Source organism: Anser anser (genome assembly GCF_964211835.1).
Source record: "Anser anser genome assembly, chromosome: 7".
Taxonomy (NCBI): domain Eukaryota; kingdom Metazoa; phylum Chordata; class Aves; order Anseriformes; family Anatidae; genus Anser; species Anser anser.
This window is the reverse complement of record NC_139727.1, coordinates 35,830,669-35,856,949: the sequence shown is the minus strand read 5'-3', so window position 1 is coordinate 35,856,949 and position 26,281 is coordinate 35,830,669. Positions and strand designations below refer to the sequence as shown.

General features: G+C 39.5%; 1 protein-coding gene across 1 annotated transcript; it reads right to left on the bottom strand.

Annotated features, from left to right (window-relative positions):
* Positions 1–400: 400 nt before the first annotated feature.
* On the bottom strand, positions 401–26,264 carry SEC23IP (SEC23 interacting protein). Its single transcript, XM_083843493.1, has 19 exons — positions 26,001–26,264; positions 22,251–22,789; positions 20,597–20,792; positions 19,887–20,080; positions 19,451–19,540; positions 18,019–18,139; positions 17,614–17,703; positions 16,923–17,064; positions 15,445–15,653; positions 14,731–14,849; positions 13,956–14,126; positions 13,509–13,604; positions 13,118–13,324; positions 12,262–12,417; positions 11,424–11,526; positions 10,341–10,526; positions 9,196–9,358; positions 6,274–6,374; positions 401–3,923 (listed from the first exon to the last, which is right to left on the bottom strand). Exons 1-18 carry the CDS (start codon positions 26,140–26,142, stop codon positions 6,293–6,295), a joined length of 3,006 nt encoding a protein of 1,001 aa, XP_083699619.1. The 5' UTR covers positions 26,143–26,264; the 3' UTR covers positions 401–3,923; positions 6,274–6,292.
* Positions 26,265–26,281: the final 17 nt, after the last annotated feature.

Here is a 26,281-nt window from a genome sequence, read left to right as displayed (position 1 = left end):
CCCTCTCCTCCTCCCCCTCACCACAGGGAAGTGCTAGTCCTTCTTTGTCGGTACATTAGAAGAGACAGCTAGTAATCAGAGTCTGAGGCAAATAAAAAAATCACAAGCTATGGAAATGCAGAGCCCCAACAGGTCTCTTTGCAATCTTACGTACACTGGAGTAGATCCATTAGCCATTAGGAAGCTAATCCTGATTTACGGTTTGGAAAATCAGGTACAAATCTAGAGCCAAGCTCATGTTTTATGTTAACAGTTGCTGTTACAAAAGTCTCAAAACAACCACCAGACTTTTCTCATCCAATCAAAGTAGTCTGTAAATGACTTACACACTTTCAGCTAAGTGTAAATATGGCAAGAAGGCTTTTGAATACTGAAATCAGAACACATATTTGAAGCAGTATTTCTCAGTATTAAGCAAGAATCCATAGGACACTTATTTTTTTATTTAGTGTTCGGGGAACATATCCTAATTCAAAGTGATGATAAAAAATAAAGTCTGAGGATACTTCGCTTGGTCTGAGAAATGCAGCACCCCAGAGGGCTGCTCTTGAATGCTCATTCCTGTTACATTCAAACACCCGGTCTCCCCAGACTAACACCTTGTCACTGGCACTAACTGCTGATTGTTATTAAGGAAAAACAAAAGGCTATATTTTATTATTCACAACAAGAAAAAAATAACATATGGGGAGAAATCAAGGAGAACATTATTATGAAAGCATCCTTTTAGACAGAATTTGTAAGACGTTTGTCATACTGCAGACACAGTTATAAATATTAATATAACATTCACCGGGAAAAAAGGATCAGGACAACACTAGCAGCAGCTACTGAGAAACTTCAACACTATGCAAAACGTCACGCGGCACAAGCAGAAATTATTTGCCTGTGGTTCTTTTACAAAGAGATATGCTAGGAGAGGTTTCCAGAGGAAAGAAACGTTCAGTGCCAGCAGAGTCAACAGCTGCTGAGGGGCAGGAGCGAGCTCTTTGCTTGAGCTAGGCACAAGGTTTTTCCAAAGGAATCTGTTTTCAGTGAAAGATTTGATTTCATTTAAATGGGAATCTTTGGGAGTTGTGTTGGATTTCTTGGAGAGGCTCCGATTTTTACCTTAGAATTCATTTATAAACATTTCCCCATGAAAATTAATTTTCCACGAGGCCTCACTGGAGAACTTGACTGTATCAGTCTGCACAAGCCTATGGAAGGAGGACCAAAGAGAGGGGACCTTTCACTGGAAACTGAATAGCTTTTCCTTTTTATTTTTTTTTCACCCCAATTTATTCTTCACCCTGTGTAGTGTTGCAGCCTGTGCCCTTCACTTCTGTGGCTCTGGGCAAATCATCCATAGCCTTTTGTTCCTGCATGCATTCTTTGTTATAATGTTATGAGAATTGTTTAAGAAGAAAAAAAAATATATTAGCCCTGGGATCACTTCAGAACAGATTAAAGCGTAGCAAAGGAAATTTAAATCTTCTGTATATAGATTACATAGCTAAAAAGTTTAATTAGTGGTGCCTACTCAGTTATGGATCACAAGACCTACTACTTGTATTTAGAAAAATATGTGCTGTATATGGTCTCCCTACTAAGTTGTTGCAGCACACTAAGAGGATTTCTGCTGATGAAGGAACAGATGCATCTGTAGTAGATTTAAATTCACCCTTTCAAAAAAGAAAAAAATTGGAGTCAAACGTTTTCAATTTTTTTTATATTATCATAGGTTACATGGGCATCTGCTTTTAGATTCAAGAATTGCTAGTTCCTGTAGTTGCAATCAAATTTCTATTTTTAAAACTAGAACCGATTCTAATGCTATGTTCCCCAAAATGTTTCTCTGCTCCAGCAGAGATGCAACTTCCCCCCGTGCATCCTTCCCTTTTCAAAGCATGCTCCTCGCCAGCCAGGGTCCCCTGCAACAATTCTCACACACCCATTAAAATTTTACTGGTCCTTTGTGCTGGTGTTCTTTCTCGGGGGTCCGTATCACAGCCCATCAGCTTTGGAGCAATATAAGAAAGTGAGTAAGGCACTTTCAGAGCTACGTAAACCCGTATTTCAGAGCTATGTAATTCATCAGATTATTTAGTGCTACACAGAGCTGAAAAATCCATCCTCGTGATACCCAAGATGAAAATGAGGCCACTGTTTTGTTTTTGTTTGCTTGAGGGTTTGTTGCTTTATATATATATATTATAATTATTTATATATATATTATTAATATTAATTTCAATTCTATCTAATAAAGCAGATGGTGAGGCTCACAAAACTTGGGTCTTCAAAGGTCTACAAAGACACAAAATATGTTGTTCTTAAAGAAAAAACTTCCTTTGACAAACTTGCCTCCCAGAACAAGACAGACTTTGACAAACTTAAGCAAGTCCAGTGGGAACACCAAGATGGCCACAAGGCCACAGCACATTGCGTGAAAGGAGATGTCAAGGAAAGGGTTGAGAAGCCAAACAGGAAAATCACATTTTCGTCCTCAACTATCTCATGTGAGGATAGAGAGAAGGGGGACAGACTATTCTTAGAGATGCACAACGAAAAGACAACAGGCAACAGACAAGCTCCACCTGGGAAATCACAATTATATATTAGAAAAAAATAGCGATAGCAGTAAACATAAGAATAAGGCCCAGAGAAGTGATGGATCACTGTCTTTGAACAAGGCCCCAAGCCATATGATTTAAGCTGACCCTGCTTTGAGCAGGGGAGTTGGACTAAGGAACCTCTCCAGAGGTCCTTTCCAGCCTACTCTGTGATGAAATAGGAAACTTTGCTGTAAAGAGCCACGGGAAGTAAGGTATTTTTAATTATAATAACCAAAATATATACACAAGAATGTGTATTTTACATATACTACGAAAAAAATATTGCATTTCAAAATGCATTTACTGCAATAACAGAAGCAAATAGTCAGTAGTAAGGTTAAGTCATTAATATTATGAAAAGCCACAATTTGCATGTAAGTTGAAGCTAGAAGAAAGCTACAGAAGCTCAGTATTCAGAGACACCAATTCAAAGGATTTCATGCTACCCAACTCATCTCAACTTCATTAAGTAATAAATAAGCCTGGACTGATGCTCTCAACCTAGATTGTTATCTAGCACCTCCAAGCTTCAGATTCCTGTATTTACATTTACTATTTTGAGATATTAAACTGCAAGGTCAAGGTAAGTATTTTAGTTCTCACAGCTGCAGCCTAGTTTCACTAAAATTACATTAATTACTAGACCAAAATGTTATTTTAAATTGTTCTTCATTTCAGGAAGTGTGAACACTGAACTAGCTGTAACAAACTTCTAACGTTTTCAAAATCAAAGATTCATTTCTACTTTAAAAATAATAAAACTCATAACAGAGGCTTAAAAAGGTCTTTATAAAATCTCCATAACACTTACAATAGTAAGAAAATGATTCTGGTTGCTAGTTTTTAGTAAATAGGAACAGCTTTGTGTCATCTGTGTTAAAGATGGTTATAACTACAGTTCACATTTCATTATTAAAAGGTGGACCAACAAACGTGTCAAGAAAAGCAGATTATTGCTGTTTCTCAACAAGTCCTTTTCAATAAGGACATGCTGCCTTGATAGACAAAGCACGTTTGACAGCCAGCTGAGATAGAAGGAAGGAGAGAAGTAATGATTTGCATGCCAAAGAACCTCTTCAACGATCACTTTATATTTGGCAACTGTACAATTAAACTGATAAGATCAAAATCGTGTCATTCCAGCCATCTCTTGAATGACGGTGCTGATCTTTTCAGAAGTTTGCTTGAAGTGACACAGGAAGGCAGAATCCGAGCGAGTTCTGGACTGCAGGAAAAGAGTCTGGTGCTCATCCCGTCACCTCTGACTATGAAAATACTAGACGTTCTTCGAAATGTTTTTCAGCAGATCTGTCAGGCCAACAGGTATGGCTGTGCAGAGAAAATAAAACGTGTACATAAGGGAAATGTGAAGATATCAAGTTTTGAATTCCTGTAGTAGTACTAATAAAATAAAATACTCAAATTCAATACGAGTCAAAAAGATCAAAAAAATCCATCATCCTTTTTGATCAGTTTTTAAACATAAAAATCTCCTTAAGCCTACTTTTTGTGTACACAAACAGGCAATTAAAATTACAAAGAGAAAGAGCTTACAACTGCTCATAGGATATCATTCACTACACATATCAATAAACTACTAGATTCTTTACTTATGGTTCTAAGTTATCCTACTGTATTCAGAGACAGAAGTACTTAGTTTATACATCAGAGCTTTAAAACGCTGCTGTATTCCACCCCACCCCAACCCAAAAACAGGTGAAATACCTTTAGTACTATTTTATCAGTGAGTAGAAGCAAATAAATACTGGTGGCTACTCACCAATTGCTAGTGCAACATATTCTTCTCATATGTAATTTTAGCTGAGATAGAAAATACTACCGACTTGACCTAATTAAGAGTAAGTTACCAACAGATTTCAAGGAAAAAAACATCCCAGGACAGAAGACTATACAAACATACTGTGCAACAGATGCTGTACGTTAGATCTGGTCCCCTACCTCCTCTTTTTGCTTACAAAATTCATCCTTCACATGGAGGAGGCCAACCCCACCTGATTGCGCAGGTTGTAATTTTCCTGATTGCAATTTTCCTTTTTTCCTACTGCAGAATACTTACACAAGAATATTTTACACAATGGATGCAGAGATGTTTCTCCTTATGTAAAAAAGGATCCTGGTCTTGCAGTGCGCAGCCTTCCCAAGATACTGCTTTTCATTACGTGCATCCCAGGGGGCCCTAGATGCCCTCCCATTCAAACTTCTGGGATCTGAATGCTAGCCTCAAGTGCTGTACAATCAAGCAAGAGCTAAGAGAAGTTCTGAGTGATTCCTAATGGTATTACAGCTGCACAGACATCCTTGACTGTGCTTTCTTGCGTGACATCCTGCTAAACTATCTTCCAACTGTGGTGTTCTCGAAAATACAATTATCCCAGTGTCTGCTGAAGCTAAGCAACAAATCCACTTCTGGTTTTGTAGTGATAAATTACTACATCCCATGCCCCCCAATTGAGATAGAACATTATTTCTGTATCAGTGAGTTCCATACAATTTCACCCTAAGCTGTCATAAAGAAACAAAAGCAAAGAAAAATTGCGCAGCTATGACTTGAGAGTCTGCAAAAGCCATTGTGATAACTGATGCACTATTGTCAAAGATGTGCTGCCAGCGTCTTCTTCCTACTATTTAGCCACGCTAAATAAAAATAACACCTGATCAGCTACAACATTTCATTTAAAAAAAAGATGCCATCACCTGGCCATCAGACGCATTCTGTTACAGAAGACTACTAACGTGGTACAGTAAAGATATCTAGAATGTCCCTCTGAAAAGTCAAATATTTCTCTTCATGTCAGGTATTTATGTACCTTGATGCTATCAGTTCTTCTGAAAAATGGAGAAATACATCAGAAACTATCTTGTTGTACAATTCCAAAAAAGGCAACACAGTGCGTATTTCTTGCCCCTTGCCTTTCAAAAGAGAATACAGTCTTCTCTACCACATCCAGTGATGCAAAGTGGTACAGCACAGATCCTTAGCTAGGAAACACGCACCTTAAAATAAAAATACCTGCAAGTATATTTCACATTTAAGACGCTCAATTATGCGGTGCATTTAATTTTATTTCAAAGTGAACCAAATTCCATGCTACCACATCTCATTTGTTCTGCTGAAATTCTTAGCTATACAAGCATAAAGGGATACCAGTAAAGGTCTCATTCATTAGTTTATCAATATCAATTTTAACAGCTTCTTAGGTGAGAAGTGACTTTTCCCTGGCATACATGTGAGCAGTTGGTCAACCAATATTACAACTGCGTATTACAACACTAGAACACTCTTAGTGCTCTTCAATCTACTGCACTGTAAATGAAATTTCATCATATCCAGTATCTCCAAGTTTTACTATACTTGAACATTCACTGAAGAGCTAGACTAAGGAAGAAACAACAGAATAAAGACAGACTGCGTTTTAGAGTTGTACTGGCAATTATCACATCATACCAAGAACTGTATCAAACACCTTTTGTGAAGGGAAGGGAGTACTCTAAGACTTCCCTTGCATTTAAAAATAGAAATGGTTTTTTCAATCAAAATCATGCACTCTGCAGTTAACTGCTTCATAGTTTACATTTCAGAGGAAAAGGGGAAAGTAAAAAGATCTAAGCTGCAGGTGAGTTTGATATGAATACATAAGTCATATTAGAACAAACTTACAAATTCATGTACCCATACATCAATGTTGCGGCTGCTCAGGATTGATATTCATAGTCCTGTATATTTCTTTGAGAAACAGCAAGGCAGTGTCTTCAGATGCCCTATGGAGCATTAAAAAAAAAAGTGTTAATTTGGTATGGCCCATATTCTAACTCTTGTAAAGCATACTTCATCCCACCCCAGTTTTCCAAACTGTTTGCATTAACTATCACCCTTGTCCCTCTCTTTTGGGACCGTGGCCTTAGCTCTACCAACTTCCTTATTGAACCACAATTCTTCATCCGTTTTTACATCACCTCTGCTGTTATCCCTAGCCTACATGTTTACCTTTTACTAAGGTATTTTCCCCCACCTTGTCCTCCCTAACACCTATTATGCTGGAACTTGAAATTCCCCTCTCTATACACTTCTTTGATGTTACTCACTTGTCTCAAATATCGTATTGCTGTTTGTCTGCCATGGGCTCCTGAATATATTCCACCAGCTTGTCAAAACTTTCCTATTTTACTTACTCCACTGCATCTATCACTCCAATGTCAAAATTCAGCTTTCTATTAGCAAAATTCTACTATTTCTCTCCTAACTGGCTGGCACCTTCTTGTAAATAAGATAGATTAAATAGACATAGCCAAGGCTGTAGTAAATATCCATAGCCATCTTCTCCTCCTTACTACCATCACCAAAAAAAAAAAAAAAGGAATTTCTCAAAACATTTAAAGATTAATGTAATTCAAGTGCCATGCTTCCAAGTTGTTTTACCTCCCTTCTTAATGGGCAAGTTTTAACAAAGTTCCAAGCTGCACGAGTTGTTAGATAATAACAACATTATTATTAAATAATAAAAATATCAGACAAAATAATAAATTTTGGCATCCCTGCCCATGGCAGAGGCCTTAGAACTAGATGATCTTCAGGGTCCCTTCCAACCCAAGCCATTCTGTGATTCTATGGATAACATCTCGTTACTTTTAAAAGAAGTTATATAGGGAGACAGCAAAGATTTAGATGGTCAGAACGGCAATGCTCCAAATGTGAAGAACATCATTCACAGAGAACAAATACAGAATTCAACATGCAAGCTAAGGGTCCACAGACATTTTCCATAGTTGAATCTGGATATGGCAGCTACATTTCTTGATGGTCTCTGCTATTTAACAAGCATGAAAACAAGTGAGCAGAGGGATCAACGTGGAAGCTCCATTCTCTGCAATGCACAGTTTAATTACGGGCATTCCTCACCACCCTCCTCAAACAAAGCAAAATAAAAAAAAAAAATCACAAATTTGGGTCATGAATTAAGGGGGGGAATAAAGAAAATGGGAAGCCAGTTTTTAAAACCTGGAAATGATTGGCTGCCACCTGGTGGAATAAAGCTCCCATTCCTTCAACTCCACCTGTGAGACAGCACTGCCACCACTGGGTCACCGACTGCTCAGGGAGCTCTGCCAGAGCACAGTGCTCAGCAGCACTGCAGCCTTGATACTGACCTTAATAAGCCCCTGCAGGTAACGCCTTCAAATTCCGTATTTTACCCTCTGAAAACGTGCCTACCTCTGAAAATTATTCAATATTGGAAATAAATACCTTAAAATTATTTTAAAAAATAGAGCACCCCTTGTACAGCACCTGCTCAACTCAGAAAGAGACTAGTGTTTTGTTTACTTAAAGACAAAAAAGACACACACAGACCCTTCACCAGTATCATTTTGTTTAGGTCAGCAACTGATACTCAAGCTTATTATGTATAAAGGTGCATTGTCATGTTGCCAAATACTGTTTGCATACCCTTTGTTCTACCATTCCCCATCTTGTGTATGTTCATGCGTGCTTAATTTTATGGCAGCAATAGAATGCATAAGACAACATACCAATAAAAAAAAAAGACAACTCACTGCACAATGGCAAACACAACAGGTCAACAGTAACTTCTACTCCTATAAAAGGAATCACAACTTTCTCCATTTGCAACTTATTCACTTAAAAATAAGTAAATCCAAATCCAGATAAGGCAATGGTGGATTGCATATCCAGCAATTTTACTTGAACATGAAGAGGTAATAAACTTTTGTAAAGCATTGTAGTCTAATACAATTCCTTCACAAATGGTTTTATTTGAAAAACTACAGTTCATAGAATCATAGAATATCCTGAGCTGGAATGGACCCCCAAGGGTCATTGAGTCCAACTCCTGGCTCCACACAGGATCCCCCAAAAATCAGGCCCTATGCCTGAGGGCAATGTCCAAACGCTCCCTGAACTCCAGCAGGATCAGTGAGCCTGTCCCAGCGCCTGACCACACTTTCAGTTGGAAAAATATTCACCAAGCTCTCCTTGTTTTGAAAATGATTGTAGCTAAAGTTACATATTTTGAATTTTAAAGTTAACAGACCTGTATGCAAATGTCTTAATTGCAAACAGGACCATAGATTTGTTTACTTTGTGCTAACACATAGTTCTATTTGAAATGAAACTAGCTAATCCAGTAACATCTAGGTGGGACATCTTGACACTAACATTCCTGGACAGTCCGTTTGTTTTCATACTTGAATGTCTCAATCATATAATACTTGACCATCCAGAGTATAACAAATTTATCTCCGCAGTATGCTTGAGTGGGAAGACCACCTCTTCCAAACATGAGATTATTTCAGAATTAAATGATGAGGACCTCATGTCCAACTGGACAGCCATCTTTTCAAAAAAGTTTCAAATACTACAGAGACCCAGAAAATTCAGGTCTCCTAAATCACGTGCATACACTGACACCTGGAACAAGTCTGAAAACATATTTGGGTATAAAAACACAGCTATTTTTGTCAAAATGTACTCCAATTATGCATTAGGGCATAATTTTTGACATTTAAACCCAGACAACTACATCAGGAAAGTAGTATTTATAGAATCACGCATATTTCCTCTTACCAGTAGCACAAATGACTCTGTAAAGCAAAAAGGTATTCATTGAAGCTTTCTATTGGTTTTTCTTGCAGAACGTAGTCAATGCGACGTCCTCCATTCAGCATTCCAACCTTCACTGAAAAATCCTCATCTTTTGGAGGGTCTGGACTTTCAGTGATCTTTTCAGCTACAATTACAGATTTCAAGATTTCAACTATTTTCAACCACAGCCTGCTTGATTACAATCAAGAAATATCACTCATTCTCCCCATTATAATTTCCAAGTGCTTGCAATAGGACAAATTTAACTGACTAGCACATCACTGCATAATCAGAAATCTACTGGAACTATAAGCTTATTTCTTTCATAGCAGTTTAAACAGAGTTTGTTTGAAGAAAGCCCACATAAAGGAACAGCTAAACCATTTAAAAAATAAACCTCACTGTTTGTGCACAGACTGATCCAGTCACTCCACAAACAAATATTTTGAAATTTTATATAATTTTATATATATATATATATACACACACACGTGGGCTTTCTTCAAACAAACTCTGTTTATATATATACATACACAACCCGCTAGAACAGAGTCAATCACTATCCTCAACTTCAACCACAAGGTCTGTTTTTTTTCCTTTGTAAGTATAGACAAAGCCAGCATTATTAAACATTGACAGATAATTCACGACCAGGAAGCCTGCTTTTGTTATAACCAGGGACAGCATTTATACCTGACCCATGCAGATTTTTCTCAATGCCATTTTTTCCCTTGTTAGAGAACGTACTTTAATGCTTCTCAATTCATCCCACAACTCAGCAGAAGATTACTAAAGAGAATAAACCCCAGAAATAAATATTTATTTGTATTAAGTTGTCCTGAGAGGAAAGAAAACAATTGATCTGGAAACCTGCCAGATCAAAACTTTTCTACTGGAAAGTTAAAAGGTTAGACAAACTCAAGCCCTTCAATAAAAGCTGTCAATGTTTCCTTTCCTAAAAGGGAAAAAAAATACACAGTAGATCTTATGTTTAACATTAATACTCCAAAACCACATAGGCCCCCTTAATAGGGTCAGGAAAAGCAGCAGCAAACATGTGCTAGGGTACTCAAGTTTCTATTAATTTGAGAACAATAAATTATAAAACCAGAAATGTGCCCACATACCTTCTACCACCTGCTTTTCTTCTTCCTCTTTAATCTGGTTAGCTACTTTCTCCAGTTCTGCTTGTAGCTGAGTTGAAGACGTATGGGCACGTGCAAATTCATTAAGGGTCTGCCAGGCACTCTTCAAAGAACTAATAAAACCCTGTTTCAGATCAGATCCCATACGAGAGAGAGAGTCTTTCAACTCTGAAAAGAACGCCACAGTAGGAGGATTTAAAATCTTAAACTAAAACCATAATGATTAAACTCCATTCAACAAACATCCCATTTATCAGAAGAAAGCTACGTCATGAACATGTGTTTCTTGTATCTCTACTCCACTGGAAAAGATTAGATGAAATATAATTAGTGTACAATTAATTTCTCACTGTATGGGTCAATGAGTCAACACCTACTGTCACAGGAAACGGTCCCAGAGCAGGTTCTGCAGGGTCCACAACACTATCTACCCCAGCCAATCCCTCAACACAACCACCCACAATCCCTGCTGACACCCTACACTGAAGAACAGAGGGACCAGTCCCAAGCTCCAGCAGAGCAGAACAGAAGTGCTGCCAATGACTCTTGCAGCAGTAGTGAATTTTCAGAAGCACTCCAGGGCAACTCTAGCCTGTAATTCTGCTACAGCTCAGTAAATGTGTCAGCAGCGAGTCAGGTGCCATTCAATACTGGTGGCACTTGCACAATGGCTCAGAACTTCTGCAGCCGTGACAGTCAAATAAACAGCAAAATTGACTTTCCTTATCTAAGTATGCAAAATTTAGATCACCTTGATCTGATGTGTACTCACGAGCAAGAAAAACCCGATCCCTGCCCACCAAGCTATGGAACTGCCTTTTTCATCAACATTTCCAATACTGAAAAGACTGGTTAAACATCTCATGGAGGTAATTTAGAACAAGGTAAAAACCATAGTAAATTTAGTTTCTGATTCTCATTTTCTTAGAAATTAGGGAGAACAGAACAAGTGATCACAGAGACACGTATCAAGGAACACTCCCCAGTCTCTTGAAATTTTGCAATATTCTAATGCATCAAATGAGTAAGTTAGGAGTGAGAGCCATATATTAAATAAGTTTTTACCTAGATGAAGCCTTTTTCTGCCTTTATGATGCGGAATAAGAACTGGTTTTAAATCCAAGTCTTCAATGATCATTGGTTCTAACCTGTAAGCTACTGGATCCAGCTGTTAAGAAACAACAGATTGACATTTAGTTATCTTAAAATTTATTCTAACCATCACATTTCAGTGAAAAAACACCTATATATAATTAGTAGAGAAGGTCAACTATTTTAGAATTCTGTTCTCTCAAAAGTTTCTCATTTTTACAGAAACCCAGTTCATGAAAATTTAGTTTAGTTGTAAGATTAGGTAGGTTCATTAGCTAATTAGGTCTTGTTCTCCTACAGAGGTTCTAAGAGAAGAACATAACAGGGAAACGATCTCTACCAACTTGTCACTGTTTAATTCCTAAACAAGACAGGATGGAAGAGGACAAATGTAGTGCATTTCCAAAACTCACATTTTTTTTTTTATTCTGTTTTTTAACATTTCCCAGAATCAACCTAGAAACTAAGAAAAGTCTGGTAAGTGGCTCAAACACAAGCACTTTACAAAATCTTCAAGAATAGATTGAAATTAATGAAAAAAATGTTGTTTAAGCTCCAAAATGAACAGGACAAATATCATGAAGTTATTCACAGGTATGGAACTTATGAGCCAACACTATTTCACTTTTGCTGTAAAGATCACAAATATCTGAAATACACATTCCAGATAGGTCTTTTTTTTTTTTAAAGGGTCTTTTGAGAAATGTATGTAGGGGGAAAGGAGGTATAATGCTCAGGAGGTTTTAACTTAGTATTCTATATTGCTGTCTGCATCAGCTAAAATCAAATCTCAAAAGTACTGCTTACTCACTGGATGATAAATATTGAAGAAACCCTTGCAGGTCGGAAGCCTGTAGTTTTCATCAATCTTTTCCAGTCCTCGCACAGTAAGGAACACACCAATAGGAGAACCAAGAGCAAAGAAAATATCCGGTTCAAAGTCCAATGCATTGTAAACTACTGAAACCTACCAGACAGAAGTTAGACAAACAATTTCTCAGCACTGCGAGCTAGTTAATATCATGCTTAGCTAAGAAGGAAAAACAAGATGTGTATTAAATCAACCACATGCTCACAGTACCTCCAGGAGGTTTCAGCTGCACTGCTGCACCCCCATACTAATACTATAGTACTAGTACATTTTAACACTATAGTATTAAAATGCTTTTCTAAAAATCTCTAATTACAAAAGATAGAGATATATAAACATTAAGCAATAAATTTTTTAAAAGTTTATTTGAACAGGAAGCATTCGAGGCTTGATTTCTGAGTTAAGTTTGAGGTAAAACAAGTATAACATCATCTATAGACCAATTTAGGCTACTATGTTAAATATACAGCCACAGAGCCCTTCAGTGTCATGGCATTCAGACTTTTGATTTTGGAACAGAATCCTTTTTATAGCTCATTTGCTGCTGAAAGTGTTTGTTTTTTTTTAAATAATAATTGTACTGGCATCCTTGTTATAGCTTTGTTTTTCAGTAATCTAACCCACAGTCCCAGCCGTCCCTCCCTCCCTCCCTCCAAAGTGTAAAGTTCTACGTAAACATCCCTTGATCATTGCGCAAGAGTTAAGTAGGGCAAAGTCACCAACATGTTTAAATAAACAAACAAATAAGAAGGACAACATTGTTGCAGACTAATCATTTCAATTTATGTAGTCTCACCTGGCCAGTTCCAACTTCAAAATACTCATAGTCAATGTTCACAGAAGAAACAGACGCACCAACTGGGAGCCTCCTCTTTGAGTGCTGCTGACCCGACTCCGAAGGGGAAATAGAAGTAACTGTCTCTTTTGCCTTCTGGGAAGCTTCTTGAGTTTGGAGGGTGGCAGCCAATACTGCTTTCTTTTCTGCTGCTGCTCTCTTTTGTTCCTTTTGAGACAGGTTTTAGAATCAGGAAAAAAAAAAAAAAACCTTTTTCCCCACAGTTATCAAAAGCCCTCTAATATTTTCATGATGCTAAAAAGCACGTTAAGAACAGAAGCTACTCCACAGCAAGAAAGTCAGTTACCTTTGCTCAACAACTCCCTGTTTCACTCCTGAAAAATATATTTACCTGCTTGGCTGCTCTGTCTTTTACAAAATTGGCTATTTTCTTTCTTGGTCCAAGAGGTATCCCCATTTCCTTCAGGTCATCGATTGTGCACATCAGCTTAAGAAAAAAAAAAAATATATATATATACACACACACAAAGTATACTTTATAACTTTTCTAGTAACATATATCATTCCTCATTATCAAATAAATTTGTTACATCATTTTATAAAGCTACAGAAATTACAAAAAAATAAAAATCCATGATACACAGTGACATAACATAACTGAAAAACAAACAAACCCAAGTCACATCACATTTATTTTTCATGTCAGGCATTAATTATTTTTCCTTTGCAACTATGTTCATTCTTGATGGTACACTAAACAAAAAAGCAAACAAAAACAACAAAACCCACAATATCTGCACCCTGTCAATCCCCGTAAGTCAACTGAACATTACTGTACCAGAGACTCCATGTCAATTCGCTCCTTTTCAAATGTGCTTGCATAGTCTGATAAACTAAGCATTTCCAGAGTCTTCTGCAAAGTAGGAACATCATCGTCTATTTCAGGCTCACAAAGGTCATCACCAGAAGTAGTAATTGAGGAGCCCAAGGAACTGGTATCTTCAGTCATCTTAATGGGACAACAAAGAAAGAGTCACATCATTGGACAGTGAAAAGCCAATATGCAACAAATAAATGCAAATTTCATTACTTTCTCTTAAAAACATTATTATAAAATAAGTTTTGTTAATTTATGCTCATTTTTAGTAAAGAAGGGTACAGATTTTCTACTACTAATAGACCAGTAAAATACATATTTAAAAATTAGTAAGAGAGGCAAGAGGTTTCTTGAGCTTTCCAACACTCACAACTATTTATTTATTTAATGATCAGACAACTGGTTACCACATCAAGCTTGACAACAGATAAAATTCTTTCCTTCTTACATATCTCCCCTACCATTCAGGTACTGTGAAGACCAAGTTACGTGTCCACAAGGGTCAAAGCTGATGCTCATGACCAAATCCCATGACTGGTCTATTTGGAACTTCAGAGAGATGCAGACAGCTTGTACTGATACTTGACAATGTTTACAAAATGGCACGTTACTGTTAACATGTCAAAATGCACTATCAGAACCCACAACAGTGTTCCAGCTAATAGTCTAACAGCATAAGAAATAGATGCTGAAAGTATCAGATCTATTTGATGTGAAAGACTAGCATGCAAGGTACCTGTTTATCATGAATAGCCACATCCTTTACAGTCCCATTAACACCAGAGAAAGCCCCAGTATTTACTGATGAAGCCAAGTCCTTCTGGTTAGACAATATGTCGAATAAAATTAAGGAACCTGGAAACAGGAATTAAAGTTCCTTTAAGAAAAATTTCAGATTTTCCTGTCCCTAAATACAAAGCAGGGTTTATATGCAGCGGTAACAGCGATGTATACACTGATCAAAAGAGATCAACACACTACCAACCAACACACACAGGAACATGACCATTCTCAGCAAAAAGCAAACAAAATCTGCTTATGTGTAATAGCTTTATGCAGTATAAACTACCTTTCCTTAACCATCCTAGACTGCTTACCAAACTGGAAGAAAAGTCCTGGCCCAAACCCATATAAATGGCTTTACTTTTACTAAGGAGGTTGCCCACCCAACATGACACCAGATAACCCATCAATTTTTAAACACAAATTAGACATTAAGTCTCCGTGAAGAACACTAATGCAGGGACAAATATACACGTATCCAGGAAGTATGAACTTCTCACAAAGCTTTACAAACATAGCTATTGAGTGGTGCTTAATTTTTAGTTAGCAGTATTCTGGAAGACAGTCACAGCCTATCAGCTAACTTTAGTCTTATGCTTAACAAAAGGTTCCATTTTCCTTAGCGTAGGAATGCTGGTTTTATCCTAAGAGTTTTCTAAATAATTACCTAAGCTGTGTCCAGCCACAGAGACTCCCCCTTTGAAGTCGGGGTTGCGACTCATGAAAAGTGCGTACAAGCGGTTCATTTCCATCCCTACTTTATCCACAATCGTCTGACAGTAGGTGGGGCTGTTGTAAAACAGGATGTCGAGGAGTGTCTCATTGGTGAAGTGGCGCAGCCGTCCAATGCTCGGCAAAGTGATTTTTTTTATGTTCCTAGTAACACAGAAGCATTAGAGGCATGAATGCCTTTAAAGAAATGCAGGTAGGTACTTTATTAACTTTTGAAACAACAGTTTCTAAAGCTGCAGTCTAAATACCACAGATATGTTCTTTCCAGACATTTTAAAAAGCATATAGCTTTCAGGCCCGATTGCATATTCATACATCAGTGTACTCTGCTGATAGGACGTATCTGATAAAGATACGGCTCCCTTTCCCCACCCTCCAGGCTGAATGGATGCCTGAAATAATCTCTTCAAACGTTGATGTCACAGGGAAGTTCTGCGAGAAGATTGGTAAGAGAAGTGCAAAAACACTCAAAAATTAAAGATGAAAGGAAGTATGAGAGGGGAAGTGAGGCCTTAATGGGGTGAAAGACAAGATGATTTGCAAGTTGGAACTCAGGTTAATATTGAAGTACATTCCAAAACACTCCAAACTCCGTACTTTTATATCAGCCTGAGTTCTAACTTTTGCCAGTACACTCCCAGTTCAAACACGTTTTTGAACTTTTACAGCTTAAAAACAAACAAAAGATACCCATCAAAAAACAACGAGCTGCTTCCATAAATGTAACAGGCAACATAATATTCTTTTTGAGAGAAAAAAATTGGCAACACTATCTACCTGTCTGGATTTAGGCAGTTGCGATGGGATTATTAGAGAACTGAGAATGCCTCTATTAGCATTGCTTGGTTCGATTAACAGAATGAGGATCCTTCCTCATTATAATGCAAGGTTCCAATGAGAATACAAGGCTAAGACTCTAGAAAATCAAGATGACTTGGACTGAGCTAGAACAGCATAGAGAGCCTTAAACACTAGAGCACACTCCAACTGGTGCAGGTTCCTACCCCTGCAACCACTAATTCCCAATATTTGAGCAAGAGAAAATAGCTAGAAAGGTCAAGCACCAGGAAACATTTAAAAATAGATTTTAAAATTCTGTAACACTTCTATCCAAATACAGATACTATTTTAAAAAACAAACAGAAACCTCAGTTCAACTGCCTAGTCATAATCCAGGTACTACTCAAGGGAGACAAAGGGCTTCCTCAGAAAGAGCACCCTGAGGGCTCCTACAGTCTGACTTAATGAGACTGCAGAAAGGTACCAGAGAGAAAACTGTCCTCTCCATCAAAGTGTCAATTACAAAACAAATTGTGATTCTTTTTGTGACCCAGTCATACATTTATTCATCTAGCCTAACAAGCGTATTAACTTCTCTATTTACTTCTCTGAGACAATAAACAATGTACTCACCTGTCTACACCTGTTGCGTCTCCATGCAGAGAGCTATGCCAGTGAACGGGGAGGAATTCCACCCTGCTCACTTTACGTTCCTCTAAAGATTTCTTGAAGTGAGTCTGTAACAACTTCAGAGAAACAGTCCTAAAATCATCAACTGTAGAGAAGCAAAGTCATGAAAATCCAGTGGTAGCAGTGCTCAAATAACACAAAATTACAGGTATTCTCTTTCCCTCCCCCAATTTCAACAAACAATCAAAATACAAATGAAGAAAATGGCAAAGCGGAAAAATTTTTGCAAATATTACTTCTGTAGCTATAAGAAAGATTTTTTTTTCAATTGTCTTTTTAGTAAGCTTCATTTAGAAGTCACAAAAAATGCATTTTTACTTCATGACCAGGCATGGCCTTCTTAATTCACTCAATAGTCCTAGAGTATTTTAAAAACACACAAACAACAATAACCAAAAACCACCACTCTGCAAGTCTAATACTGAGGAATTCATAGCAACAATCAAAGTTGAAAATTTGACAAAACAGATTCTACTTTTGGAAAATAGCTGGGGAAAAAAACCCTACCAGAAATTGAACTTAACAGTAAAAACCTTTTCATATATATATTTTTTGAAGACATCTTTATTTGATTAAGAGATCTACTTTTAAACAGTTAAGAATAAAACTGCCAACTAAACAAGGAAAAACTTACCACATTCAACAATGCTTCTAAATCTCAAGTCACATACAGGACCTATGCCATGAACCATAAATACTAGGTGGTCAATTTGGGCCATTTCTCCTGGAGAGAGAGAAAAGGAAAAATTCTGAGTGCCAACATTTACTGCAGCAGTGAAGCTTAGAATCAAGCTACCTTACTTGCTCCCTAACACCTATCGCACAGCGTGGGATCAGGAAACCACGCAGCCCACAAGACTGCTATGATCAGAAAACGGCACCAAATAACCTCTTGCAAGCAGCTCAGATGAAGGAGCAACCTTAACCTTTAGTCTCTAGACACAAACAGTGCACTGCTGCTCCACCCGCTCCTGTCCAGCTCCTGAACTGAACCGAACTGACAGCTGAAGCTGCAGACCCCCACGCACTAATCACATACCATCGGGAATGTCATCGTGGTCATCATCAATTCCACGTTTTACTACCCTTGGTCTTGCCTGACCATCTTGAGTGGTGCCCCATTCATCTGGCGTGGCAGAAGGTTGGAACTGAACTATGACCTGGAAAAGAACACATTTTCCAATTATAAATACAAAAGACATATATGATTTGTGTTGGTAGTCTAGAAGCATTGCGTGGTTTAACATGCTTTTTGTTTGATTGTTTGACTTGCATATGAAGCTCAAATGATTTCTTCAGTTAGCACACATGAAAAAAAAAAGTCTTACAAAACCCCATGGACTATTCCACACAGCTTCCTCCAAGCCAGACTGTGAAATAACACAGATAATTTTCATTATATTGAAAAGCAACCACATGACTTAAAGTAACCACTAGCTGAAGGTGCTGGCTTGCTCAGTGATTCTGAACAATTTTAATTCCTCAGGCAAGTATTATTCAGGGTCCTCTTTCCTGGACTCCAGTGCCTACTGTTCCTTAGCAGATGACTATTTTTTTGTGAAGAAGCTGACCACTATTTACAATTATTCTATCTCAAGGCAAAAAAGTGAGCAGTACTTTTCAGGAAAGGAAAACATTTGAAATAACCTAGAAACCCTAAAAAGTGATGAATTCCATAGCATGACTCTTCATAAGACTTACACTGGCTTGGTACAGTCTGAAACTAAGTGGTTTAAGTGCTTCTTCTCTAGGGTTATTACTGGATGAAATTTCTAAACCTACATTAACGTGTGGTTAATGTAGGAACAACCCTGATTTTTTATTATTTTCAATTTCATTTATTATTGCATCTGTGATAAGGGAACAGTTAACAACACTAGTCGATAAGGCTGAAGTCCACAGTTTAATCACAAGAGACTACCAGCAGAACAGTTATAGTATAAAAAAAAGCTTTAAAGTTATTCTAGAATCATAGAATATCCCGAGTTGGAAGGGACCCACAAGGATTGTTGAGTTTAACTCCTATTCTACTTTCTCATGGCCTAAAAATAGCTGCAGTGGAAGACTTCTCATGACTTCGATATGCAAAGTAATTTCCTTCATTAGATTAATGCCTTTCCCCACATGAAAGCTCTTTGTTTTAATTACCTTCCATTTGGTACAGATAGTCTGAGGTTAAAGTAATTTAAATTGCCTCCTGTTTGCTGCCAGTTATGCTTAGTAAGTATTTCAACTAATCTACACCCTTTTTCTTTCTAGATTTCAGAAAGCACTTTTAATCCTGTGACAGCACACTGAATCAAGCAGGAGTTCAGTTTCTATAAGCATTATCATCTTTAATACACACATATCCAAAACAATAAACAAGCAAATTTCAAGCAAGACTAACACCGCATTCACTTTATGCTCTCGTCCACGCGTGCATTCACCCCTGATGCATTCTGTGAGAACCAATTGCCAGAACATATTACCTTGGGATTATGCATAACAATTGTCTCCCCATTTGGAAATTCAAGTCGACGGTGCCATTGATTTGTAGTTACAGCCCTTTTATATTCTGCCTGCAACAGAAAACAAGTTACATGAAATCAGCACACCTTCTCAGACGGATTAGTTTTGGCCCTGTGTATTAGCTGTAATGTTAAGGTCATAATTTACATAGGTTTATTTATTCAGAAGTGTCACAGGTGAAGCACTACACAAGTCGATTTTAGGCAAGAGCACTGCAAGACCTGCACGTGAGAAATGCAGTTTCCTAGCCACTCCACTTCCCAGGATTTGCTTAACCATGTTTCAGAAAGCACATTTGGGAAGTCATTGTAATGAAACAAAAGGAGGTAATTCTAAGGTCACAAACACGAATTACTTCCAAGTTCTTCATGAAGTTTATGCTAAAGTAATACTAACCTCTAGCTTATCACTGAAATCCTCAGTGTAAGGAATAAAGCGACTGTCCTTGTCTCCCTTATAAAACCACATGCACCGTCTCACTTCAGAAGGCTCTTCGTCCCAGTAGACAGCTTTCCTCATTCTGTCATACAGGTACACATCATAGCGTCCCCCGTCAGTGCTCAGCACCACGCTCTCAGGATCAGGCTGGACTGTGACACAAAAGCCACGCTCAGTTACAATCCTAATGTAGGCACTCTTTTTTCTCTCTTTCTCAATAATAAGACATTAAGACAGATATTTATATTATGGAAGAGAAGGTTCAGACTCCCAGGCAACCAATGTGTAGCTACTAAAATGCTTCCATATGCTCTGTATGTCCATGGACACATACACACAACCACACACAAGCTTTAAACGACTCCCAAATCATAATATTTACTCCAGTGTTGGCACGGTTTAACGAAAAAGGAATGAGAAAATGATAAGTAGTACATGTGAAAATGCGATATCCATTAGGGATGTACATCTTCACACTGACAGCATCGAGCAACAGATAATTTGCCACAATTTATTCACAGTAAGTGTCACAAAACAGATCTTTGAGATATACACTAACATTACTCCTTACTGCCATGTCATTCTTTCATACGCAAGTGACATTAGTATCTTCTGTCTAGTTTCTTTCGCTCACCTCTGAGGATACAATTAAAATGTTCACAACCTACCAGAATTATAGACTTCCTCTAGTTTTGCAGAATCCAGAAGGCTGAATGGCATCCATACTTGCTTGTCCTCCACCTCCTTACAGTAGAACCAGTGGGGCTGAACAGGCTCATATTGGTTCTGCAGCAGAACAGGAGGTGCCGGGACCAGTGGACCCGCCGGCCTGGGAGCGGGGAGCTGCGACTGAGGCTGGGGAAACTGAAAATACATTGTTAGCCCCTCAACCCTGTACGGCTGCTTTTTTACATAACTGATTTATCTTACAAAGGGCGTTCTGAGCCTTTATTTCTAACATATTTTCCAAGAACATTATCTTTTAATCAAAAAATGTTACAGACAAGTTGTCCACTCTGTTACGTTGTCCAAAACTTACACGTTACCAATTAATGGATGTGAATTTTCTTCCCACATATACTGTTGAAAGCTGTTACAGTCTAGCACCTTGCTTACTTAAAGACAGTAAAATGTAAAATATTCTCTTATGCTTTCAAAACTCAGGCTGACCTTACTTCTGAGAGCCACCAGATCTGACAATGAAAACATATTACGTGTAAATGATTAATGAGAAGAACATATTTAACATTTTTGCATAAAGAATAATTGATTTTAACAAGGACTACCCTCAGTAAGAGCTCTCTTCCTGCAAAACGATCAGGAAATGCAGGTTTTAAACCTCAGCATAGCCTCAGTGATCCAAGTAACTGATTTTGAAAGGACTATAGTTTACGCAGTGCTGATGGCATACAAATTGTACAAACATCTCAGTACAGTTAACGGCAAGTGATGTCAGCAGTAAAAACTGCTTTGGCCAATACCTTCAAATAAACAAACATAACAAACAATACGTAAAATCAAGTAGAAAGAAGTCCTGAAATTCTTTTAAACTCCTGGTTGTTCAGGTTTTGCTGCCTTTGCTATGTTTATTGCCACTATATAATCTCTCTGTTCCTTACTTGCAATAACAGCCAGAAAGCTCAGGCAAAATAAAAACGATTTTTGTCATCTTGGTCTATGGAGAACTTGTCAGGTTATTACTAACACATTCACATTACTCTAATAATGATATTACGAAGGTAATAAAGGATGGAGATTAATGCTTTACATCACACACAATCCTTGACCAGTGTGTTTCAAAAATCTTGCTGATAATTTGCGTGACTTGGACCATAACTTCAGAAAGCACCGGCTTCACCAGCAAAATCAGCTTGAAGAGGTATTCTCAGCTCATATTTTGTGAGAGCTTAATGATCTGATTTACATCAGAGGCACAAACAATGAACTAGCACAGCTGAAACAGCAGCAAAGTGTGGTAACAGACTGGAACAAGCAACAGAACTTCACAACCTGGCTTTGTTCCTGAAGTCAGAGGCTCACATACCTACAGCACCAGGGTACATTCACTTCAAAGATCGGGATGTTTTCCTACAGCAATAGTTCCAGGCTAGTTCCAGTTAAAAGATTTTGCTATAGGAAATAGTTCAAGACTCTTCTGGTCTTTTTTTTTTCCTTTTGCTTTGTTTTTGTTGTTGTTGCTTTTTCCTTTTTGGGGAATGGGGTGGGTTTGGGGAATCTTTAAGGTAAGATAAGCAATTCAGACAGGAAAGCGTCTGAAATTGTTATATTCTGGTTCCACCGTGTCAGGAGCAAGTTCCTTACCTGCGTCAATGACCCCGGAGGTGTCTGGTACATCTGCACAGGTGGTACAGAGGACGGCGGGTGAGCAGCTTGGCCTGGCGTAGGACTCTGCTGCAGCTGCGGCGGAGTAAGGTAGGGGTTAGCTCTGCTGCTCAGGGTGGTGTGGCGGTAAGGGTTATACCCCTGCGGAGACGTGCCGTGGGGGAGAGCAGAAACATTTGCAGGTGGGGGACAGCTCTGCTGAGGGGTCTGGTAGGCCGCCATTCCCCCCTGTGAAGTAGGTGGTGCGCCGTAAGAGGCCTGGGACTTGGGAACGTGCGGTGAGAAGGCATTTTGCCCATCCTGCGGCCCAGACCCAAGTGGAAGGGAAGCCGGAGGCCTGGAGAAGGCCGGCGCTCCAGCAGGCGGTGCAACAGTTGTTAGGGGCGGCTGTCCAATGCTTCCAAAGGGATCGCTGCTGCTAGGTACTTGAGAGAAATAGTTGAAAGTCTGTGGTGGATTTGGGCTCGCAGTGGTCTGACCCAAGAAGCTGTCCTCTTCACCAACGTCTGCAGAATCATCTGCAAAAACAACAAGAAAAAGATCACTAGAGATGTCCTGAGAGGTTCAAACCAGTCACTATACATAGCTGATAATGTTACAGAACATTTCGTCTATTTCCAAAACTCTACTGGACCCCATAAAGCCAAAAGAATTACAAATCTTAGATATCCTTGAAGATTAAATGTGCCATAACGTGAAAACAAAAGCTGCCAAGTCTTCAAGAACATTGAAAACAGACCACGAAACTCATTCAGTACATACATACAAAGTAACAAAAGCTAAAAGTTTGAAAAAAGAGACCCAAGTATGACTCAAGTCAGGACCTTCCCAAGCCAGTTTTAGCAAAGAACTCTGCTTCCAGGGCACTAAAATCCCTTTCAATACCTATCAAATGCAAAAGCAGCTTTGGTTCATTTCCTCTTACCATGAAACCAGTGACTAACCATAGGACTTTATGCTACAAATTTCTAGACTTCCAAGATCTAATTCAAAACCAGGTCTTAAATCCCAAACAGATCATGCCTACCAGTTATGGCACTTCGTGGATTAAGGTCATTCTCACCCGACCCTTCAGCAAACTTCTCACAAAGTTTCCCACTTCATTTGCACGGTGGCCAAAATTCATCACTCCAAGTCATTTGATAAGTGAGACTTATTCCAGGTCTGTCTGAAAACCCTACTCTAGACTGGCACAAGAGGTAAATCTCTGGAGCAGAAAATTAAGTCCCCATCCTGCATAATTGCAGGAGAGGGCTTGAAATCATGCAAGGCCATAACTGTCCTTTTGCATCACGAGAAAGTACTTAAACCAGCTCCTGGACAATTCCAGTTTTCTGCAGTGACCCAGTAGCACTTGGAAAGGCAAGGAGGCTGATGTTCTCACAATAAACTGAGTTGGACCTGGGGTGGTGTGAGTGTCGCTGCTGAGGGAACAGCACCTTGCAAGCAGCCAGTACAATTTACAGAAGCCTTAAGAGTGTTGTCACTGCTCCAGCAGTCAAACAATCCCCAGGCAGTGGGGGTGAAACCACAGAGCTATCCTTGCTTCTCTGCTACTCAGTCCCCAGTCAAAGAGAGACACCAAACATCTCCGCAGCCACATGTGGCCAATAATAAATGTCTTCATCTGCAGCCAACAGGAATAGAGAGTACCAAGGGAGCAGGGGGGAATCCACAGAGCAGTCTCCCTGGGAAGCTGCAGTTCTAATTAATTAACGAGAACAGCAGCTGCCATGATTAAAACGGACTATTGTAACCATCTTTTATTTAGCTGTCTTTTCAGGTGGCATCAATTTCAGGCAAGCATCACCTGTACTTACCATTTTCTCTTACTTTCACCTGTGGTGTTTTATGCTGCTTTGAGGAACAAACCCCCAAATGCCTGTATGTGAATCATCATGTGCAGAACATTAAAGCCATTTATAAGCAATGACCATTACAAATTGAGGCCTCTGGATCACCTCCCGGCTACAAGCAGAATAGCCATTTGTACTTAATAAAGGGTCTTATTTTCATGATTAGAAGTCTCTACTTCCCTTCATACTTCATAAACACCGTGGAATAGAGAGGAGCAAACTGCATACCTCACTGCCAATTCTCCACTTTCCAAAATAACCGGTAGCGGAGCAGGCAATTCATCTCACCGCAATGTCAGATCGTGACAAACACACAGCAACACGCTGAGGAGTTTTCAAGGCCTTTACCAAATGCACATTCCCACCCAACCTAAATTTCAACTACGTTTTGGAAATTTAGTCAAACCGTACATTTCCTAGAAAACGGGGTTGACAAAAATTGTCTATGTACATGTATACACACACGGTTTTCAGACACAGCACGTTACTTTCTACATTGCTTTTTTCTAATGTGCAAAATCTACATTGAAACATATGCATAGACTGGCAGAAAAAGCATTTAATACAATTGAAAAAAAAAATCCTGTGATTCTGCAGCTTTGTCATCCAGGGCAGTATTCATCTCCTACACAGAACAGTCTTTCTTCAACGGTGACTGTGTGACAGCTGCCTGTACACCCCTCACAGATGGCACCTCGTCACTCACAGACTGCCACCCGACAATCACAGGCAGCAGAAGTCCACTTCCTCGCTGGCAGCGCTCCTCTCATCCTACACTACGGAGGTTGGTTACTTCGTCTGCATTTGAACCAGAGAACGCATCTTCTCTCCTCAAACCGCACAGCCCAAAGCACGTAATACTCCTTGAGATATACCAGATTAACACACAGCTTCCAAACGTCAGCTCTCAGGTGGATGGCAAACAGTTCCTGAGACCGATCCCCATTACAATTTAGGATTCAAACCCTAGGACTTGTTCCTTCCTGTTTCAGACCGTGATGCAAGATGCAAACTGCTCTACGCAGCCAGACCCCTATGACAGCTGGCTGGACAAAGGGGGAAGGCGAGGGACCACAGAAGCAGAATGTAACAGGAAGGGGGCCTTTCTTGAATAAATACAGGATGTGGCATAACCTCGGTAGACCTTTGGCATGGAAATTCACTCCAGCTGCAAGACTAGGGACCTGCATCCAACCAAAACTTAAGTGAAATGGAGAGCACACAGTTAATCACACCGTATTACTGAAATCCTATCAACAGATTTTCTCCCTAGCTAGCCTTCTCGAAGCTGCCACACGAGAGTTATCCATGCAGTGCTACCTTCCAGACTTGCCATTAAAAACTAAAACAATAAACAATTTATATTTGCAAGAAAATATATGTAAGTACTGAACAAACAGCATTAGTAAATGCATCAGCTAGGTACCTCAAATAAGTAGGAATACTATTCTAATGCTTCCATTCCCTCTCTCCTCCAGGAAATGTAGATCTAAAGAACATTTTGAAGCCACACTTGGCAAATATTTGTTAAGCCTACAGAGACGTATCCCATTTATTTCCTGATACATTAATACTTACCCTACCTAAGATAAGACAGCGTTGAAATCGAGGCTTGGATTTTGGACTCAATATGTACCAATCCAGTAAAATTTAAAATAATTAATGTCTAGATGTCACCTACAGAAGCAGCGGCAGCTTCCAGCGGCTGCTGCACGCCTCCGGCAAGGAAAGGAGGAGGAGGAGGAAGAACAGAAGGAGAAGGAGGCGCAGAGACCCCTCTCGCCCCCCGGTGCCCCCACACCGGTCGCTGCCACCGTGTCCCCCCCAGCAGGCACCCAGCAGCCCCGTTCCCCCCTCACCCCCCGCCACCTACCCGCTGCCAGCAGAGCGGGGCCCGGCGGCGCGGCCGGGGCTTGGCTGACGGGGATGAAGGGCACGGTGAAGTTGAACTCGGTGGCGGAGGAGGAGAAGAGGAGGTTGGTGCCGCCACCAGCCCCGGGCTTCGCCGCCGCCATGGCTGCGCCCCGGCCACGTCCCTTCCCTGCCGCCGCCCGGCCCCTTCCGCCCGCCTCTGCCCGCCTCTAAGATGGCGGCCGCGGGCCGGGCGCGGCGGGAGGAGGTGGAGAAGGAGGAGGAGGAGGAGGAGGAGGAAAA